General features: G+C 38.2%; 1 protein-coding gene across 16 annotated transcripts in view; it reads left to right on the forward strand.

Annotated features, from left to right (window-relative positions):
- CCDC88A (coiled-coil domain containing 88A) overlaps positions 1 to 18,025 on the forward strand; it is an 80,404-nt gene extending 62,379 nt beyond the window's left edge. For 2 of the 16 annotated variants that reach the window (XM_074864547.1, XM_074864548.1), the window contains exons 26-33: positions 2,819 to 2,902; positions 3,956 to 4,159; positions 4,470 to 4,541; positions 5,520 to 5,600; positions 7,004 to 7,269; positions 8,898 to 9,387; positions 13,700 to 13,799; positions 14,342 to 18,025. In XM_074864547.1, coding sequence (XP_074720648.1) covers positions 2,819 to 2,902; positions 3,956 to 4,159; positions 4,470 to 4,541; positions 5,520 to 5,600; positions 7,004 to 7,269; positions 8,898 to 9,387; positions 13,700 to 13,764 — 1,262 coding nt within the window. In that variant the 3' untranslated portion in view covers positions 13,765 to 13,799; positions 14,342 to 18,025. Of the gene's footprint in view, positions 1 to 2,818; positions 2,903 to 3,955; positions 4,160 to 4,469; positions 4,542 to 5,083; positions 5,601 to 7,003; positions 7,270 to 8,897; positions 11,322 to 13,699; positions 13,800 to 14,341 lie in introns of those variants that run through there. The other 14 variants (XM_074864534.1, XM_074864536.1, XM_074864540.1 and 11 more) reach the window with 12 other exon arrangements.
- The last annotated feature ends 154 nt before the right edge of the window (positions 18,026 to 18,179 follow it).

The following is an 18,179-nucleotide window of genomic DNA, read 5'->3' on the forward strand; positions in this document are numbered from 1 at the left end:
GTAAGCTTGTCAGGTTTAAATAGTAGTACCAGTAGCAGACACATTGTATCATGGTGGAGTAAAAAGTATATTGGGCTCCTTTTTCTATTACCAAAACATTTAGAAGATGTCTGCCTAACATTTTCTTGTGTGCATGAACGGAATGATGTAAGGATTTTAATACTATCCATGCAGAAATCCCCAGAATATTTCTGGCAAACAGTAGGAGGATTACAAAATGGGAGATTTCCTGACCAGCGATGGAATTCTCTGCAATACTCATCATTCATTCTCAGCTCAGAAAGCAAGAACATGTTCATAGAATACTGAAGAGAGGAAGAAAAGTTAGTGAATTATATCTAGACTTCTTTGAGTAGGTGATTACCAAGACCAAAATAGCTCTCCTGCCATCCTGTTTTTAAAGTCTGTTGGAATAAAGGGGTAAGAGCTAAAGCTGCTTAACCTAAACTTTGTGATGTCCTGTTTGTTTCTGCTGTAGCTCTGCCAATCCAGTATTTTTTGTTCTAGGCAGAAATTACTTGTGTAAATCCTTGTCTCAGGAGGTTGCATTTTGCCAAAGGACAGGTTTTGATGTACGATTTCCAGGACATCAGTAGTTGCAGTGGAGTTTTCTGTTCGGTACAGTTGCTGAGAGCCATAAATCAGTCCTTTTGGAGTGATCTGTGTTAATGAACAAGAATCACAGATGACTCAAAGGATTCTTGAACATCCTCTGGTTACTTGTTAATAAGATGAGGGTGGACGTTTTTAATTAAGAGGGATCGGTTATCTTGTCCATATCAGTTGTCTATAAAGCATTATAGAGGGATCAGTTATCTTGTCTTCAAAGGGTTATAGAAGTTACAAAAGAATCATGTTTCACCATGGTGACAAAAAGTTAGAAATAGAATTATCTCTTTGAATGGGATTAGTGCCAAAACTATTTAGTTATTTACCTGTTAGAAAATCAGTCTGATGCGGTGCCTCATGTTCCTTTGGCAGGGAGTTATTAGAAATGTACTTTTACATGCAATTAGATAGACAACACGCATGTCTCCTTTATGGGAGGTTTAGCAGCCTTGCTTCTTTTTTTGGGCCAGTCAGCATCTCTGTTTATGTTGGTTTTGGCTTGTTTCCTCAGGATCTACAAGAGGAGGAATGCTTTATTGATCTGAAGCAAACCAAAACAAAACTCTGGTTACTTCGAAGTACCTCCAAGTATCTGTAGATAATACAATATCTGTGTACCTATGTAGCGAATAATTCCAAAGTGAACTTGTAGTTAGTATACTCCTATCTCGCAGAGGTAGCACAAGTACCTTTCTTGTCTTCCCCACCCCGTGTCATAAGGAGCTGACAGAGGGGGGCGTTTGCTGTCCCTCTCCGATCACGACGGAGTGAGATTCTGCCAGTGTGAGAACTTCTGTGTTGGTTTTGGACACTCGTGGCTGTTCCAGTCATGCGCTCGTTGGGAGCTGTAAGATGTATAGCACTGTAAACTTGTTGCTGTAAGTGCAAGCACAGAACCATGTGATGGAGAGGCAGAAAGGTTTCTCTTTCAGGGTAACATTTACAATGTGCACTTGTAAATGCGTATGTATATATGCACTGCTATATCAAATAGAAGCTGCTGTATGCCCAGCTGCTGCTTGAGCAGGAAACCAAGGCAAACGACAAAGCTCGTGTCTCAAAAGTGACTTGAGAGCGCTAAAATAAGCAGATTTTGGGCTGATAGACTGGACTACGCTGCTTTCATATCTGCATAAATAAGACCTTTTCGGTAATTTCATTATGCATTTCTTTCTGGATCTTTACATGCCAGTTGTTTGCATGTGGCTCCTGTGTGCTTGGCAGTCAGCTGACACATTTATCTGATGCTTCACAATGCAGGTGTCTGCCAGTAATCAATAACTAATGCAGAAGAGCTGAATCTAAGGTCAAGATTAACTTGTGATTTCCCCCTCCTCCATCTTCTAATACTATTAGTAATTTTAACTCTGTTTCTTGGTATTATGTATCACAACTTTCTCTTAGCCCTCTCCAAATGTTACAGCAACGCTCACATTGGATTTTCTTTTGCTATTTCTTTTTAATCTTTGGTATTTTTTTCAGCTAAGAAAATTGGTGTATACCATTCCAGCCAATAAATCTTCATTTTATTTTTCTTATTAGAAATTTGAAGTGGATTATTTCACTAAAATATTAAAATCACTGCACACAAACAGTACATTGAACATAAGGTCTGTGTAATTTTTGTACAAGACGGTAGATGACAAAAACTATTAATGAGCCCAAAATGTAACAAATGAAGATTGGTAATAGGTTGTGTCCTACTAGAGATGCTGGGCAAAACATTATAAAAAGTTATGAATCTCAAAAAATAATGATGTGAACATATTTTAAAGTATAAGTTGTACTTAGAGTTGCTTTCATGTTAAGCTTTTTTTGCTTCACATTTTTCTTTATGTTCAAGAAATGTTATTTTTCACAGTAAAACTATATAATCGTCAATTTCTATAATCATCTGCAAAGAAGTTACATATATTTTTTTCAAGAGCTTGACAGAAATTTCTAACTGTGTTACACTCTTCACCATTGTTTTCGGTGCATTTCTGAGTATATTAAAGTTTTCATAGTGTAATTTTCATATTTCAGTGTAGTTTTCATATCTCATTATCACACGGAAGCATGGGAATGATAGCTTTTAGCATAGCATACATAGCTTAAACTCAGACATTCATTTCTGTCCTTAGTTTCAACATTTAACTTCCATCTGTTCTTCTCCCTTTTTTTCTTTCATTTCCCTGTTTCCGTTTTTCCTCATGCTATGACATAAAAGTGGTTGCACTGAAAAGACTGCCCTTTTTGAGGAACAGACCGAAGGAAAAAGACAAAATGAAGGCCTTCTACCGTCGCTCCATGTGTAAGACTTTATGACAGTTCAGCTTCTTTTAAATGGCTACACTGGCTTCCATTACTAATTTTTCACTAACCTCTCCCTGGACTGCGCTGTATTTTTCCTCCTATTTTGCAATGTGCAAGTCCTGCTACAATACAAGGAGCTGGAGCTTTTTCTTTTTTTCTTTTTTCTTTTTTTTTTTTTAAACCTTGGCACTGAATACTTTATATATGTGCACATGTGCACACACGTACCCCCACATGTACATGCACAAGCACACGCACATACATATATATATTCAGTGCATTGTGATGGCATATATTTGTATACATAGTTGTCTATATACACACATCTCTGTGTATATAAATTTACAGTGCACTGTGTTAACTTAAGCAGTTCTAAATTACACATTTCATAAGCCTTTTGTTAAGAGATCACTGTAACTTTTTGTTAAAGGAAAGTGTAGAAAATAGTGCAAGGCTATATGGTGGTCTGTCACTCTTCGAGTATTCATCACTTGTTGTTGCCAAAATGTTGTATTGATTTATTTTATTTTATTTTATTTTGTAATGAGGGATGGACAATTTTCTCTAGCTTTGTGAAGTAAAGGTGAATATCATCAGATGTCATCTTTTTCAGATCCTTTTATTTGTTATTATGTAAAATACAGTATCCCTGCAGTAACCTGCACTGTACAAGGATCCCGTATCATTGTTGACATTATATTGTATTAGCACCTTTGCCCATTTTATCCTTATTCATTCCATTTTATCATTGCAAACAGTCTATCAAAGCTTCTGACACACATATTGCGTATCATTGCAGCACAAGCATGGTGATTATAACTAATAAAATCAGTTTTAAGAACCATACTGAGCTGAAAGATATCTCTGACTTACACCACTTCTCATTCATTGAGCTGATTGCATGTCATAACATGGATGATCTTGTGTTTATATCTTCCAGTATTCAATGTGCTTTAATGCTTAGAAAACTGTCCAGCATTTTGCAATACAAAATAAGAACAGAAGCAAATACATTGACCATGCTGATCATTTGCTTTCATTTGCATCCCAGCCATGAATGACCTGGTGCAGTCCATGGTCCTAGCAGGAGGACAATGGACAGGTAGTTCTGAGCATCTGGAGGGTCCTGATGATATATCTACGGGTAAAAGGAGGAAAGAATTGGGAGCTATGGCCTTCTCTACTACAGCTATCAACTTTGCAACTGTCAACTCTTCTACAGGCTTCAGATCCAAGCAGTTGCTAAATAATAAAGGTATAGGTGGAAGCTTTTTGCACAGTGATGTGACTATGTGTAGCAGCAATTTCATATAAATATTGCCTTTACTTATGTTTTAAGTTTTTCGGCAAAAAGCAACCTAAATAATTGAGTTGCAGTGCTAAGATACCAAATGGGTTTAATAACTGCAGTTATAAAATGTTTCAGGATTTTTCCTACAGAATGTTACCTAAGTAAAAATGGATTGGTTTGAAAAATGTTTTTGTTTGTTTTACAGATGATAAGTATTTCAGTAATATTTTAATTTCATTTTATTTTACATCGTCTTTTATGTCTCTGTGTATAGATACTACATCCTTTGAAGATGTAAGTCCACAAGGTATTAGTGATGATTCTAGTACAGGATCAAGAGTTCATGGTAAGATGTGAACTTGAATTAAATGAATTAAGGATATATTATGTGAATGTTAACGACGTTTGCAAAAAAAAAAGTGAATGGCATCATTACAAGTGAGCATGCTTTCTGTGATTTGCATATCTCTTGAATGGATAGTATCATTTCTTCAGATTACTCTTTTCTTTCTGAACTACTGCATCAGATAGATGTTCTATATCTCTAGTAGAAAGTATCTGTGAAGTGCATCTGAACAGGATGAAAACATTTTCCCTTTGAAAAATTTATTTGGAGTTAATAATGAAATAGAAGAAGTTGTCATTTCCATCCTAAAAAACCCAAATCTGGCCTGATGTCTTCATCGTTTATTGTTCAGTGAAACCTAAATTTGCCATGTACCGTGTTTTATAAAATCATTGTGTGTTCCTTCAAGCAAAGCTATGAAGTGAAAGCTGTAATAGATTATTTAGACGTGAAGTTTTAAGACTAGTATAAACACTTGAAATTAGTATGAGCAACAAACGTTTTTGAAGATAGTAACAGTGCATTTCCGTTGTATTGGATAGGAGTACAGGACATTATCTGTGCAGATGCTCTTGCTCCTCCTGTTCGTGGCATTTCAACAATGTGCAAGGTTCCTTGTCAAATCTGTTGTAAGTGACCTAATCACGAGCAGCTTTCTGCATGCCCATCCTTTCATCTGAAATCCTGGTTTCCCACTAACCAATCAGTTTCAATTCTAAATGTACACTCTATTTCTCTCTTCCTCTCCCTTGTACCTTACTATTCCTGTAGTGCCCTTTTCTAAAGTGTCCTCTTGGACTGCCTGGAAATCCCTTCGCTTTCTGATCTGTAAGAAACCACTTTGTTGACAATGGGCATGCTCAGCCTGTGAAATAGTGCATGATTCCTGCCTCTGAGCATTCTGAGAGCAGAATGTAAAGGTACCATGTCTTCTGCTAAAATTTTGTTCATCACAGTGTCTCCTAATTTTCCATTTAGCTTCCAGACCAGCCAGCCTTGATAGTGGCAGGACATCCACTAGCAATAGCAATAACAATGCTTCACTCCATGAAGTCAAAGGTATGCTGTAGGGGAATTTGCATACACGCTTCATTTCCATTACTTTCTCTGTAAGATCATCTATATAGGTTAAAAGAAAAAAAAATACTCCCACAACATACCACAGCATGTTTTTCTTTAAGCATGTTAGAGCCTTCATTCCCCAGATTAGGAAAGGATACCAGCATTAATAGAACTTAGTTTTTAATAAATATTATAAGGGTGATATTAGTTTCAAACGATTTTAAACCAAACCTAACCCAAGTAATGATGTTCCAGAATAAGAATTGCCCCCAATTACGTTAGAATTGCATGTTTTTAAGCAGAGGAGTTGCTCCATTTTTCATCTCCTCGCATCCTACTACGTGTGCACTGCTGCTCTAAAGCTGTATAGCATACAACACAAACCAGACAAAATGGCATATGTAATACCATCCTCAAAACTTCTGTATTTTGTTTTTAAAAGACTAACAACATTCCTGGATTTAACAATATTTTCTAAATTTCATATATTATGAGCCTTGATATATTTTTGTTTGTAAGGGCCATTCTAGCTGGAGACCATTGTACGTGCTAGACTAGAGTGCTGCCAACTGAAGACTTCACTTTAATATTTATGGCAGTATCTCTTTGGAAATTTAGAGACGTATGCTAGCTTAAGATTTTTATTAGTTTATTTTTGTGTCTCTTCCTTACTCCCTTCTGTAAAAGATTCTTTGGGGTAGTCCTTGCCCCAGTTTCTATACGGTATTAGAAATTTCTGCTGTAAACAATGGATCATTCTTCAAACTTAAGTTCATTTCTTAGGAGTAACATGGAGTAGGAAATAATTCCTTATTCATCGTCTATTTAAGCAATTCACAATTATTGAAAAATAACAAGAAATGGTGTTGTGGAAATTTTTTTTGCATTTAATGGCATATGCTTCCTTCAGGTCACAATTGTAATAAACTAGAAGTAACGGCAGAAACTGTTGGAGAGGAGCAGCATTCCTAAATAGTTCTTATTGAAGAACTATGAAGAAAATATTTTCTTTCCATTCCCTTCTTTGTATTTTGTTTAATGTAAAAACTCATTAATACTATATTAGAGCGTGGGCCTCATAGTGATGCTGAGCAAGAGTGGAGGCAATATGGTGTTATGGAGATGGGGGGCGCAGATTACAAGTGAAAGGTGGTGTTTTAGTTCAGAAGCCATCACATCATGTTTAAAGAGCTTTAAGAGGTAAGTCAGGGGAGTGCAATTGTATTAATAATATATTTGGGTTGAGTAAAAAAGGACAAATGTTTTTTTAGTATTTTAAGTAGAATTATTGTTAACTGAATCTGATAATGTTCCAGATTTGAGTAGGTTATACTGTTTAACAACTTTCATCTATTTTTTTTTTTTCTTACGGAAATACTTAATACCCTGTACCCCAAAAGCAGGTGCAGTTAACAATCAAAGCAGGCCACAGAGTCACAGCAGTGGGGAATTCAGTCTGCTACATGAGCATGAGGCTTGGTCTAGCAGCAGCAGCAGTCCTATTCAGTATCTGAAAGGTCATACACAGTCCAGTCCTGTGCTCCAGCAAAGAACGCCGGAAACACTGGATAGTCATGGAAAACAGATCAAAACCGGTTCTCCTGGAAGTGAAGTTGTTACCCTGCAACAGTTTTTAGAAGAAAGCAACAAGAGTACCTCAAGTGAGGTTAGTTTAAAAAATATTTTAACTGTGTGGTATCCCATATATGGACACAGAACTGATGTAACACTTTTAACGAGTAGATTTGCTTTAAAACTTTGTGGAGATACTGTTTACATCTGCATTCAGTAGTGTGGACTGTGTCCTGAGAAACTGTACTTGCTGTGTTACACATAAAATCATCTGGAATTTCGCAGCTTGACCCTTTCCGGGTCACTGAATTTGGTAAGACAGTCAATCTCTAGGGCATAAAATTGTCCAGTGTACTGATGCGTGGTACGCTCATCAGGGTTCAGATGGAAGGCCATAGATGCAAAGTAGATTTACTCTTCTTCTTCCAGTTCAGCACTTGTCTTCAGTAAGAGCTGTTGTCAGATCTGTCGTACATCAACGGGAAGGAAGGTGCTTTACTTCATTCCCTGAGGAGAGACTCTTGTCTGCTTCAGTTTCATCTTTTTAACTCTACTGGGCAAAAAAAATGACCTTGGAGTTCATGGAAATCTGAGAGGAGTAAGACAAATAGAATATTTCTGTAAATCAGTGATGGTTTGTTAGAAGCCCAAAATCACCTTGTCTCTGCTAGTATTCTAATTTCTTGAGTAGATCTGTCCAAAACCCAGCAGTGCTCTAGGATAAAGCAAGCCAGTTACTGTGACGAGGACCTCTCAAGAATAAGGATGAGACTCCATCTATTTTTAACGACGCAATTGAACTTGAAACATATCCATTCACAGCTGAATTGATGGAGGTAGTCTGTGACTTGAGTCTGGACTGTGTTTCTGGATTTTTTTGTTACATAACATGACCTCTCACCTATGGTCTCTCTGACAAGGATTTTTGGTTTTTAAGCATTAGACAATATTCTTCTGGCAACAGAAATGAAAGAAACCACCTGAGTCATCAAATCTAGTCCATGGCTGTTCATTAATCCCTTTCATCACAGAATCATTCAGATTGGAAGGGTATTGAAGAGGTCTCTTTACAGTCTTCCTCCAGAGCATTTCTGTAATGCTTTTAGCTTAATTGTTTCCAAATTATCTCTCTCACCAGTTTGAAAAAGACTGCAGTCTTTCTCCACTGAGTCTGTGAGGAGTATTCACCTAAACTGCTTTTTCTAGCTCTGAAGTCTTTTCTCCAAAAAGAAAAAATCGGGAGCTGTCTGGTGCAAGTTTAGGCACCAAGGGTACCTAAACGTTCTGTGCTTTGTATTACTTTCTGAGATTCTTCTCTTTATGATTTGAGCGTATAGAGAATTTAAGCTTTTACCTCTGGGTGATCAGTATAAGTCAAAAGAATAGTGTCTATGAAATAGCCTGGGAAGTAGTGAGGAGTGATGACAGAGGGCAAGTGAGTGAAAAGGTGACTGGAAGTTTTGATCATCTGACTTGTTGAGTTAATCAGGATGACAGGAACTAACTCCAGGTAGTTGTGATCTGTCCGATACCTGGTTTTCAAAGTACTTGCTTGTAAGCTGTACAGAAAACTCATCAGTATGTACCATAAATGTTTAATACGGCTTTTAGGTCTGGAAACTTAAAAAAACTTTTTAGAATTTTTTCATTTATGTCCGCAAAGCTTGCTTAAGAAACGTCAAAATGACAATTCATAAATTGGTGTTTTGGGTTTTCTGACAGATGAAATCTGCAAGTGAAGAGAATCTTTTAGATGAAGTCATGAAAAGCTTATCTGAGTCTGTGGAGCTGACAGGAAGGGAAAAGCTAAGAAAACAGCCATCTGCTGGTTGTGGTATTGTGAGATCCTTAAGTGTGAAAAACACAGTTGATTTCTCAGATGGACGATCCGTTAAACCAGAACAACTTGTAAGGCCCAGCCTTCGTAAAACTGAAGATACCTACTTTACTAGCTCTCCAATAAAATTTACATCGGGCACTCAAGGGAAGGCCAAATCCGTTAAAGAAAAGATACAGGCAACTGTATCACAGCGACAATCAAGAGATTGCAATCCTTATGCTACCTTACCTCGTGCAAGCAGCGTGATTTCTACGGCGGAAGGAACTACTCGAAGGACAAGCATCCACGATTTTTTGTCTAAGGACAGTAGGCAACCTGTATCAGTTGATCCAGCACCACCCACCGCTGACAGAAGTGTTCCAGCAGCCTCTAGTGAGTACTCAGCACACCAGTTACCCTCTAATTTTTGTCACTGTGTGGCTTACAGAGTAGATTGTGTTCCACAGAGCGATGCAGCTAAGGCAGTTAAACCACATCTTTTAGGCTGTAACTCTGATGTGCCTAAGACCTCAAGGATGGAAAGGTCAAATTTTCGTGAGAGAACTTTGCTAAGCACGAGTGTGTTTAATGATAAAGTCAGTATATCTGGTAATGACAGCACAGGGTCATTTACTGTGGCTCAGCCATTTTTATCCCTTAACACCGAATTAGTTAGTAATATAAGTGGATTGCCTCCAAGATCTACATCCAAAACAACTGATCAGGCAAATCTGTCAGCATTTAGATCAGTACCGAGAAACCAAGAACAGCCTTCTGCTAATCAGAAATCTGATCGTAGTGACCTACGGGCAGTTCTGACTAGTGAATTGGGTCCTACCACATGTGTGAACACTAGTGAGGCTGAAGCCCCACTGCTGGTTTCTGAAGATAATAAAACTGTGTGGTATGAGTATGGTTGTGTATAAGGAAGTTGTATTATATATATACACGTATAGTCTAATGTGACATGTAAGTGTTCTTCTCAGTGTCCACTGGGTTTAGAGAAAATTTCACTACAATGAAAAAAGAATTCCCTGTTAGATCTGTGGCTTGTGGTTTTCTAAGAACAATGGCATAGGGTTCAGTTGTTTACTCCAGCATGTCTGAATGTAAAATTGTAACCTCACCAAAGTTTGCATGAAACATTAATTGCACTGTATATATTTTGCATGCCTTTAAAAGTCTTTATAATGCCAGCTGTGTTGTTATTTGTCACGCATTACAAATATTTTGGTATTTTGCTGTACGTTACTGAATGCATGTCAAACCAGTCGCATGCTGCATTGCCAGAAATGGCACAGTGAACAACAGCACTTCTGGTACAAAGACAGTATTTTTCAGTTGTGCTCGTGCTTTCAGATGAATCAGTAACACATTGATTATGTACTTGGGGTAAAAATACTTTTTTCCCCTCTTCTTTCACAAACGAGATACTTATGAAGCGTTTAGGGAGATTTCGGTGTCTTGCCCTTGTCATTTATGCCATGTCCTGCCATAAATGCACTTTGCACAAGGAACAGCTTAGAGCCCAGTAATTCAGTGCCTCTAGCTTGCACAATAAATATGAACTACTGTTCACAGTTATTAAAATATTTGACCACTAATAAATACAAAGGCCATTCATAATCCTAAACATAAATGATAATTCTTATGAAGAGGTAATAAGTAGTCACATGATGTGCAGCACTTGTAATGAAAAAATGACCCTTTCCACCTTTTCCCTTTTGTATGCTTTGTCTTTCCACGTCTGGTGTACAAATGTGGTGAAGTGTATGGTCTTATTAGGAGTCAAATAACAGAGTTACATGAGACTCCTTGTGATGTATGGTAATAAAAACATGTACTGATGATGGTGGAAATTCATTTTTTCTTCTTAATAGAAGTAACACTAATATAATAGAAAACAAGGTGTGTAACAAAAATAACAGGAAAATGTTAAATTAACACACTTTAAAAAAACCCAAACAAAAAACCAACCAAACAACAAAAACACCTTGCTTGCAAATTTACAAGAATGCTTAAGCCAATAACTCATGAAATTCCAGATGATCAAAGAGGAATGTTGAAAAGTCATTACTTAATAGAACGCAGGCTCTGCCATTTCCTGAAGCTTCTTAATCATAAATATAAACAGAGTTTAAAATTGTATCTTACTTAAACTAGTTACATGAGGCTTTAGACATGAGCAATTTTTTGCAAGAGGAAATAGTTTCTGACACTTACTGTAGGCCAAAATTACATACGCTGTAAAAAAACCTGAATAAAAATATATCTAGAAGAAAAAATATATATAATTCAAACTATATATTAAAAATAATGAATGTCATCTTCTGATTTTTACAATTGAATTTACTTTGCTGGCAGTTCGGTGGCTGTCGTGGTGCTGCTGTGTGGGGTGTGCTTTAGTTCCTCAGTGAGTAGGAAGGGGCAGAAGTGCTGCGGACACACAGCTCCTCAGGGAAGAGCAGCAGACGTCCTGTAGCTTAGTCTGCAAGGGCTCCATTTCATACAGGAGAGTTGGTAATAAACTGCGGAGATAGCTCTTTGCAGAGCTCCAGCTACGTTTGAAGGTGGGGAAAAGGAACGAGAGGAGACGATTGGATGTCTCAGAGCCATTCTGTGCAGGGTAAAATTGCCATTTCAAAAAGCAAAGCAGCCATCCTTTAGCATGCGTGCAGGCATCCGTTATGATTGGGCTGATAAATTGCTCCCTTCTCTTCAGTGTTGTTCACAGTGTGTTGTCAGTTAGTGCTGTATCCCCTCTAGAATTTGTCTCGTTTGGAAAAAAATCCAAATCTGAAATACAATCTTAATTTCACAGACGTTTACTCTCACACAGCGAGATCAGTGTTCTGATCTTGGGTCATGGCGTTTGGTTTCGTTTCTGTTCATCTATAGGTGTGTTTGAATTAGCTTTGAGTTGAACAGTGCTGTTAGCTGAAGTGACGTGCATAATACATTTTGCAAGTTATTTAAGGAATTGGAGAGAAAATCTTCTTAGCTCTGATAGTACTTGTTATGAACTCACCCTGTGCTACCAGTATCTGTAGTTTTCTTAATTGATTGCAAGCCTGTGTCTTGCAGTGAGACTGCTTGTTGTGAGCAGAACAAGGTTTGTTGCTAGAGGTAGTATCTTCTGTTTAGATCACCTGCTCTCGTTGGAGAAATGGGATAAGCTTTCAGGCACGCTGTTATCTCATTTGCCAGCCTTGTCTTGATTGGGTCCTTAGACTGTCACAGCGACAAAAAAATACCAGTATTGTCTCCAGATATGTTTATTACGAACTCTCCAGCATGACCACTGAACCCTGATTGTAATCATGAGCAAGGCCAATGCCTAAAAATAAATTTTAAAGGTTAAGCCTGTGGGGTGAAGTTAAAGCTCACTCACAAGGCAACGAAGTACATTTTTTCCAGCCACTGCCCATGGGGCACTTGAGTTGGCATTGTTTCATTTCTTTTCACAGCACTGAGCTTTCACGTGCAAACCAAATCTGACAGTGAATATTTATGCCTGATATTTAATGCCTTTTTAGCCTGTGTTTTACCTTACTCCTTTGGGGCAGGGGGACAACAGCATTAAATCAGCTTCTCTCCTAAACACAAAGGGCTTCAGAATAACGGAGTGTGTTAGTGTCTTTGAACACTAGTGTCTCAGATCCTCTGGGGGAGTTCTAGAGTAACCTTGTCCAGCTCAAGATACTATTTTGCATGGCTTTATACATTTGTAATGAATTGCGTTTTAGTGGTGAGGATGATAACTTTTTGTGCTCCTCTTTTTGCTCCATTGAGTTCAGGTGCAGCAGTGAAAGCATGCTGCTAGAGACTTCTTAATGTGACTGAAAAATGAGTTGTCAACATTTGTTTAGTACATATGAAAGACAACAAATGTTTTCATGTACAGAAGAATTATTTTTTCCTCCATTTTTTGGACTTTATGCTTTAACAATAGATACATAATGGATGTCTCTTTCCGTCTGTGCTCAACTAGTGGAAGGATCCATGAAGTGCCTTCCAGACCCAGTCACCACCGCTCCTGGGCCATTCAGATGCACTTGCTCATTCCTTGGTCCCTGCTGCCTTTAAAAAATGATAAATTAGGGCTTTGCATGGTAATTATAAACACTAAATATGTGGCTGCCAGCCAAAAAAGGTTTTGTTGTTCAGGCTCAATAATTTGCTTGCAGTTGAAGGTTTGCTTGATGCTTTGCTTTAAGTGAACAGCAAATGGAGACACTGCATTTTGCACGTTCAAGCTGTTGCATGCAAGATCATTTTCTGTTTTGCAGAACTGAATGTGAACGTTTCTGTCGATGTGTAGCAGGTAGAAATGCAAAGATGAGTTAAGTTCTGTGCTAGGTACATTCAGTCATGATTACATCTGATTTTTTATTTTTTTTCCTTTTCACGCAGGCAGAAATTTAGGATTAGTTTATCTAAAAGTTAAGTCTATCTGATTGTGGCTTTGAAAGTAATACCTGGTTATTCTAAATGCTAAGAGGAATTTTAATGAGTGCAGTTGAATAGGCACTTCCAGTGGGTTTCTTCTATCCCTCTCCTCTGTCCTTTCCTCTTAAAAAAAAAAAAAAAAATGTTTATTATATCCTTTTGCTCTACTAATAAGTAGAATGTATTTTAATGCATGAGGGTTTTTTTTCATGTCCTGATGAACACAATGAATAACATGAAATGCTTTTCTCTGCAGATGTGGAAGCTATCCCAGAAAGCAGAAATTCAAAAAGCAGGTCTAGGGAGCAACAAAGCTCCTAATTCTATTGCCCACTACATGAGATGTGGGCCAAGTGGTGAGTTTCCTGCCCAAAATGTAAATGAGATTAATTTCATTTACAAAAAACTAACAGCATTACATATAAGAACAAGTGCACATTGCATTAACCAGATGTAAATACTGCTTGCTTAACTGGCTTCTGTCTTGCTTATTAGTTAAGCCAGAATAGGTTGTTTTTCAGCAGTTATTTTGCCTGTGTACACAGGGAACTTCATCCCATTTAGTCTTTTGCCTGTAAAAACGACAATTTATTTTTCTCATCTCCTGAAAGTTCAAAGAAATCACATTAAGAAGTAATATTGAAGTAAGTTTTTAGAAAGGGACAGATAAATCTGAAAGAATAGTTTAACAAAACAAAGTAGTCTATACGACAAGGAAACTGCCTTTGTATAAAGCTTGTCTCTGGCATTCTGTCCTTCTCTTGACTTCATTAAAACATCTTTGATGCATGCTATTAGTGCTGTTAGTTCTGTTAGTGACTTAACTCTGTATTTTATACTTCTACACTTTAAGCTTTTCTTACGTTCTTTTCTCTTTCTACCTTTCAACTGTACACAGAGAGAAAAGTGTCCTTCAGTATCTCAGTATGAAGCCTTTATATCTGAAGTAACAAGACAGCGACTGTAGGAATCATTAATAAAAATTAAGGGAATTTTTTACATTCTTCGTGACTAGAGCAGGCAAGAAATAAAAACCTACCTACCTTCCTTCCTTCCTTGAATCAAGGAGCTCTACTGGAGTCTACTGCCGAAAATTTGTAGATGGTCTTAGGAATTATTGCACATTGCACTGTTAAGATCTACTGAATAAAGGACAGTTCTCATCTCCCTAAGGACCAAGAATTTTAAGGTCTCAAGAATTACTCCAGGGAAAAAAAAACAAAACTTCTTTCATCTTCTGTTTCTGAAATTAGCCACTGATTTGCTTAAGCTTCTGCTAATAGTTAGCTAAAAAAACCCATAACTAGCAGTTTATATTTACTTCTGTAAATCTAAAGTAAATGCTGTAGTATTTTGTTGAAATTTACTGTATATACAGATACAAAAACCTCACAGCTTACTGGCACTTCACTGCCTTATTTGGTTAGCATAATCTGCATGAAATTGCTCTTAAAGTCTATGCTGATTTTTGTTGCATACTGCGAGAGAAAAATCTGTTTACATACATGAAAAAGTTCAATAACTAACAAAAGTGGGAGTCACGGGATAATGGTGTTATATAGAAATTGTTTGTCGTTTGTTTTTTTCACATTCCCAAGTTATTCTGCATATATATGTTCAGATGTTTCTGGCAGGAAATCGTCAGGTATGAGTTTTCTATAACTTTTATTTTAATATAAGGCTGTTTTCAACAAATGGCATTTCCAGGATAAGACTGTCTTACGATGTTTGTGTATTGACTAATTTTTTTTATTGTTTGTCTGTTGACATGAGCTGATTGTGGCTTAGGAGGTTTCTTGATGGCAAAAAGAAATGTAAATAATATCATATGCATTTTACAATCTGTTCCCCTTAAGGTTATCTTTTACTAGTAAGATACATTTTGTTCATTATTGATTTATATTAAAGTCAACAAATGTTATTGGTACATTCAGTGGTTGCATACATTTGTTGTTGTGAAAGCATTTGCAGAGAGCTCAGAGGAAGCGTACATGAACTTACAAGCAGATCCAAAATGAGTTACCACATTCATGTTTTATTACAAACGGGTAAGCGCGTTTATATTCCTGTTCTAAGGGGTGGTTCAGTGGGTAACCTCCTCGTGTCCCATCTGCCAGCACTCACATAGGTGACTTCCCCCCCAGCTATCTCCAGTGGCGTAAGTGAAGGCAAGGCTGAGGTGTCAGCAGAAGGAGGTGGCGGGCTGCCTCTACGTGGGGCCCGCTGCTGCTGACACTGGGAGAGCTGCTACAGCTTCTTCAGCTCCCAAACAGCTTTTACAGGCTTTGTGGTGTCTAAACTCTCCAGCTGTCAGGGACAGGTGCAACAGAATCATCTTGCACTGGAGGGAGAATGCCGTTCAGCAGATCCAAAGCATACTGGCAAGTCATCTTTTGATTTTTACTGAAATTTTGTCAAAAACAGGAAGAAAAGAGGAAAGTTGAATAAGATTTAGAAGGGGAATTTTTTTTTGTTGTTTTTTCCTTAAAGTGACTTCCTTCTGAAATATTTGTTGTGGTAAAATGTGCTAAAAAATCTAGATCTAAACAGATTATTTTGGTTTTGCAGTAAAAATACTTGGTTCAGCCTGGGATTGTTTTCACATAGAATTTAAACATTTTTGAGGGTTTTTTTGAGTGAAAATAGGACCAATTTTGTAGCTTTCCACCATACAGAATTTCCAGTCTTGCTCTGAAGACATTTCTGGTATTTCATTAAAATCATTGGCGTTTTTTGATTACTAGCATCCCACTAGCATCCATTTGTGATCCCTTATTCTCAGTGTCAGGATGTTCACGGATTTCAGTGGCCGCATGGCGAGTTTTGCAGAGTATCAACACAGATGAGCAGTCCCAGGAGTGATCTGAGGCCCAGAGCACTCCTGAAATCCAGCTCCACGATGCTTTTGTAGGCCGCCAGAGCTCAGTTGCTGCCTACGTGGAATAATTTCCCATATTGTAACTGATCCCGTGATGGTTTTGTGAAGGATTTGGGGCATCGCGTGATGTTTTTGAGGAGGATTCGGGGCGTTCCAAGCCGTGCAGTGAGAGCTGTGAGATGTTACCAGCGGGGCGGATGGGATGGATGGCAGTGGCTGGGGAGGTGCTGTTGCTCAGGGCCTGTGTCCAGGTAATTGGGGTGTTCCTGCGTGCACTTGGAGCTCGGGGGGCAGCCGAGTTTCTCCCCCAATACCAGGTGAGACAGCCCGAGCCCTGGTGTGCTCCAGGAGGAGAGCGCTCTAAGCAGTAAGAATTGCTTGGTTTCTGTGCCACTCGGTGCTGCAAGGTAGGCAGAGCCACAGGCTGAAGGAAAAGTTGCCTTTTCAGAATTCATAAGCAAAGGTACGCGGTCTAGAATGCCGGTAGCACTTACTAAAGGCATAGCTGTTATGAGAGAGAATGAAATACCATAAATGTTAGGAAAATAATCTCTTGACTCTAAACGATGGTTTTTTCAAGCTCATTTCAGGGTCTGATTGTGACTGGATTCTCCTAGCTCGCTCTGAAACAGAGGGCCGATGCATTTCAGGCTATCAAACACTAGCCCTTTAGTAGCGTTCCTATTCTTAGAAGAACGTACGTGTCTTGAATTAACAGATTTAAACTGTAGTGCCAAATGGTGTTTGTATTCCGAGAACCCGAGCAGTTGTGTGTGTTTGGGTAGACTCTCCGAGGCCCTGGGAGTTAGGCAGGAGTGGCGTATCGCCGTGGCCGCGTGGCCAGGAGCGCTGCTGGGCATGTGTAACCTGCCCTCGCCACACGCGCTGCGTCGCTTCCGTCGCACGGACATCTCCTGACGTTTCAGTTGTTAGCTCAGCTCCTTTCTGTGTTCGTTAAGTTGGCCAAGATCACCCGGCACAACTTCTACGCTTGCTTTTTGTGTATTATTACATCTTCTTAAAGCATCTGTGCGATCACAGACAGGGTTTGCATTTAAGATCAGAAGCTACTTCTGTGAGCACCTTCTTTTGCAAAGAAGTTTCAGAGCAGAAGAGCAGTCAGGATGTTCTCTGTGCTCTGATGATGCTTAAATTATTGTTTTCCTTTCTTAATCTTTTCAGTCTGTGCCCTTAAAATAAAATAAAACCGGAAATTTAATTTGCGAGCCGCTTGACGTTTTCTCAAACACAGACTCCCAGGGGAGGAACACGGCAGCGGTTGGACAGCGTACAAGGAGAGTACACAGCTTTTTACCCCAAGAGTTGCCAAATCTGTCACTGCTAGTTCAAGATTACAGAAGAGGTTGTAGTACTACACAATGTATAATTTGAATTTACTTTTCTGATAGTCTGCTGAGGGTTTAGTAACATCCCCAACACATATTATTTCTAAACTTTTTCCCAAGACATGATGCAGCCTCAACAAAGGAGCTCATGTATGATTTTTAGAGTTAGATGATAATGTATATGTAAATAATGCTTTGATATTAATAAAACTGCCTTAAAGGAATGTACCTAGGTGTGAAACAAAACTCAAAAAGCTCTTATTTAAAACTGTAATTTCCTTTACATATTGATTTTTTTTTTAATGTTTGCCATTGTATACATTTATTAATGATGTTATTAAAATGCCAAACCAAATAATTTTTATTCTTATTTTGTGTGTACATTTATACACACTTTTTGCTGGAAACTGATGTTACTGGAAGGATATTGGTGTGAAGTAATGGCGTTGTGGTCAGTTGGTGATGTGTTCAGTGAGTATTTCTTCTGGAAGGAAAATGATAAAACTGTAGCA

The sequence above is a fragment of the Strix uralensis genome, chromosome 3 (genome assembly GCF_047716275.1).
Source record: "Strix uralensis isolate ZFMK-TIS-50842 chromosome 3, bStrUra1, whole genome shotgun sequence".
Taxonomy (NCBI): domain Eukaryota; kingdom Metazoa; phylum Chordata; class Aves; order Strigiformes; family Strigidae; genus Strix; species Strix uralensis.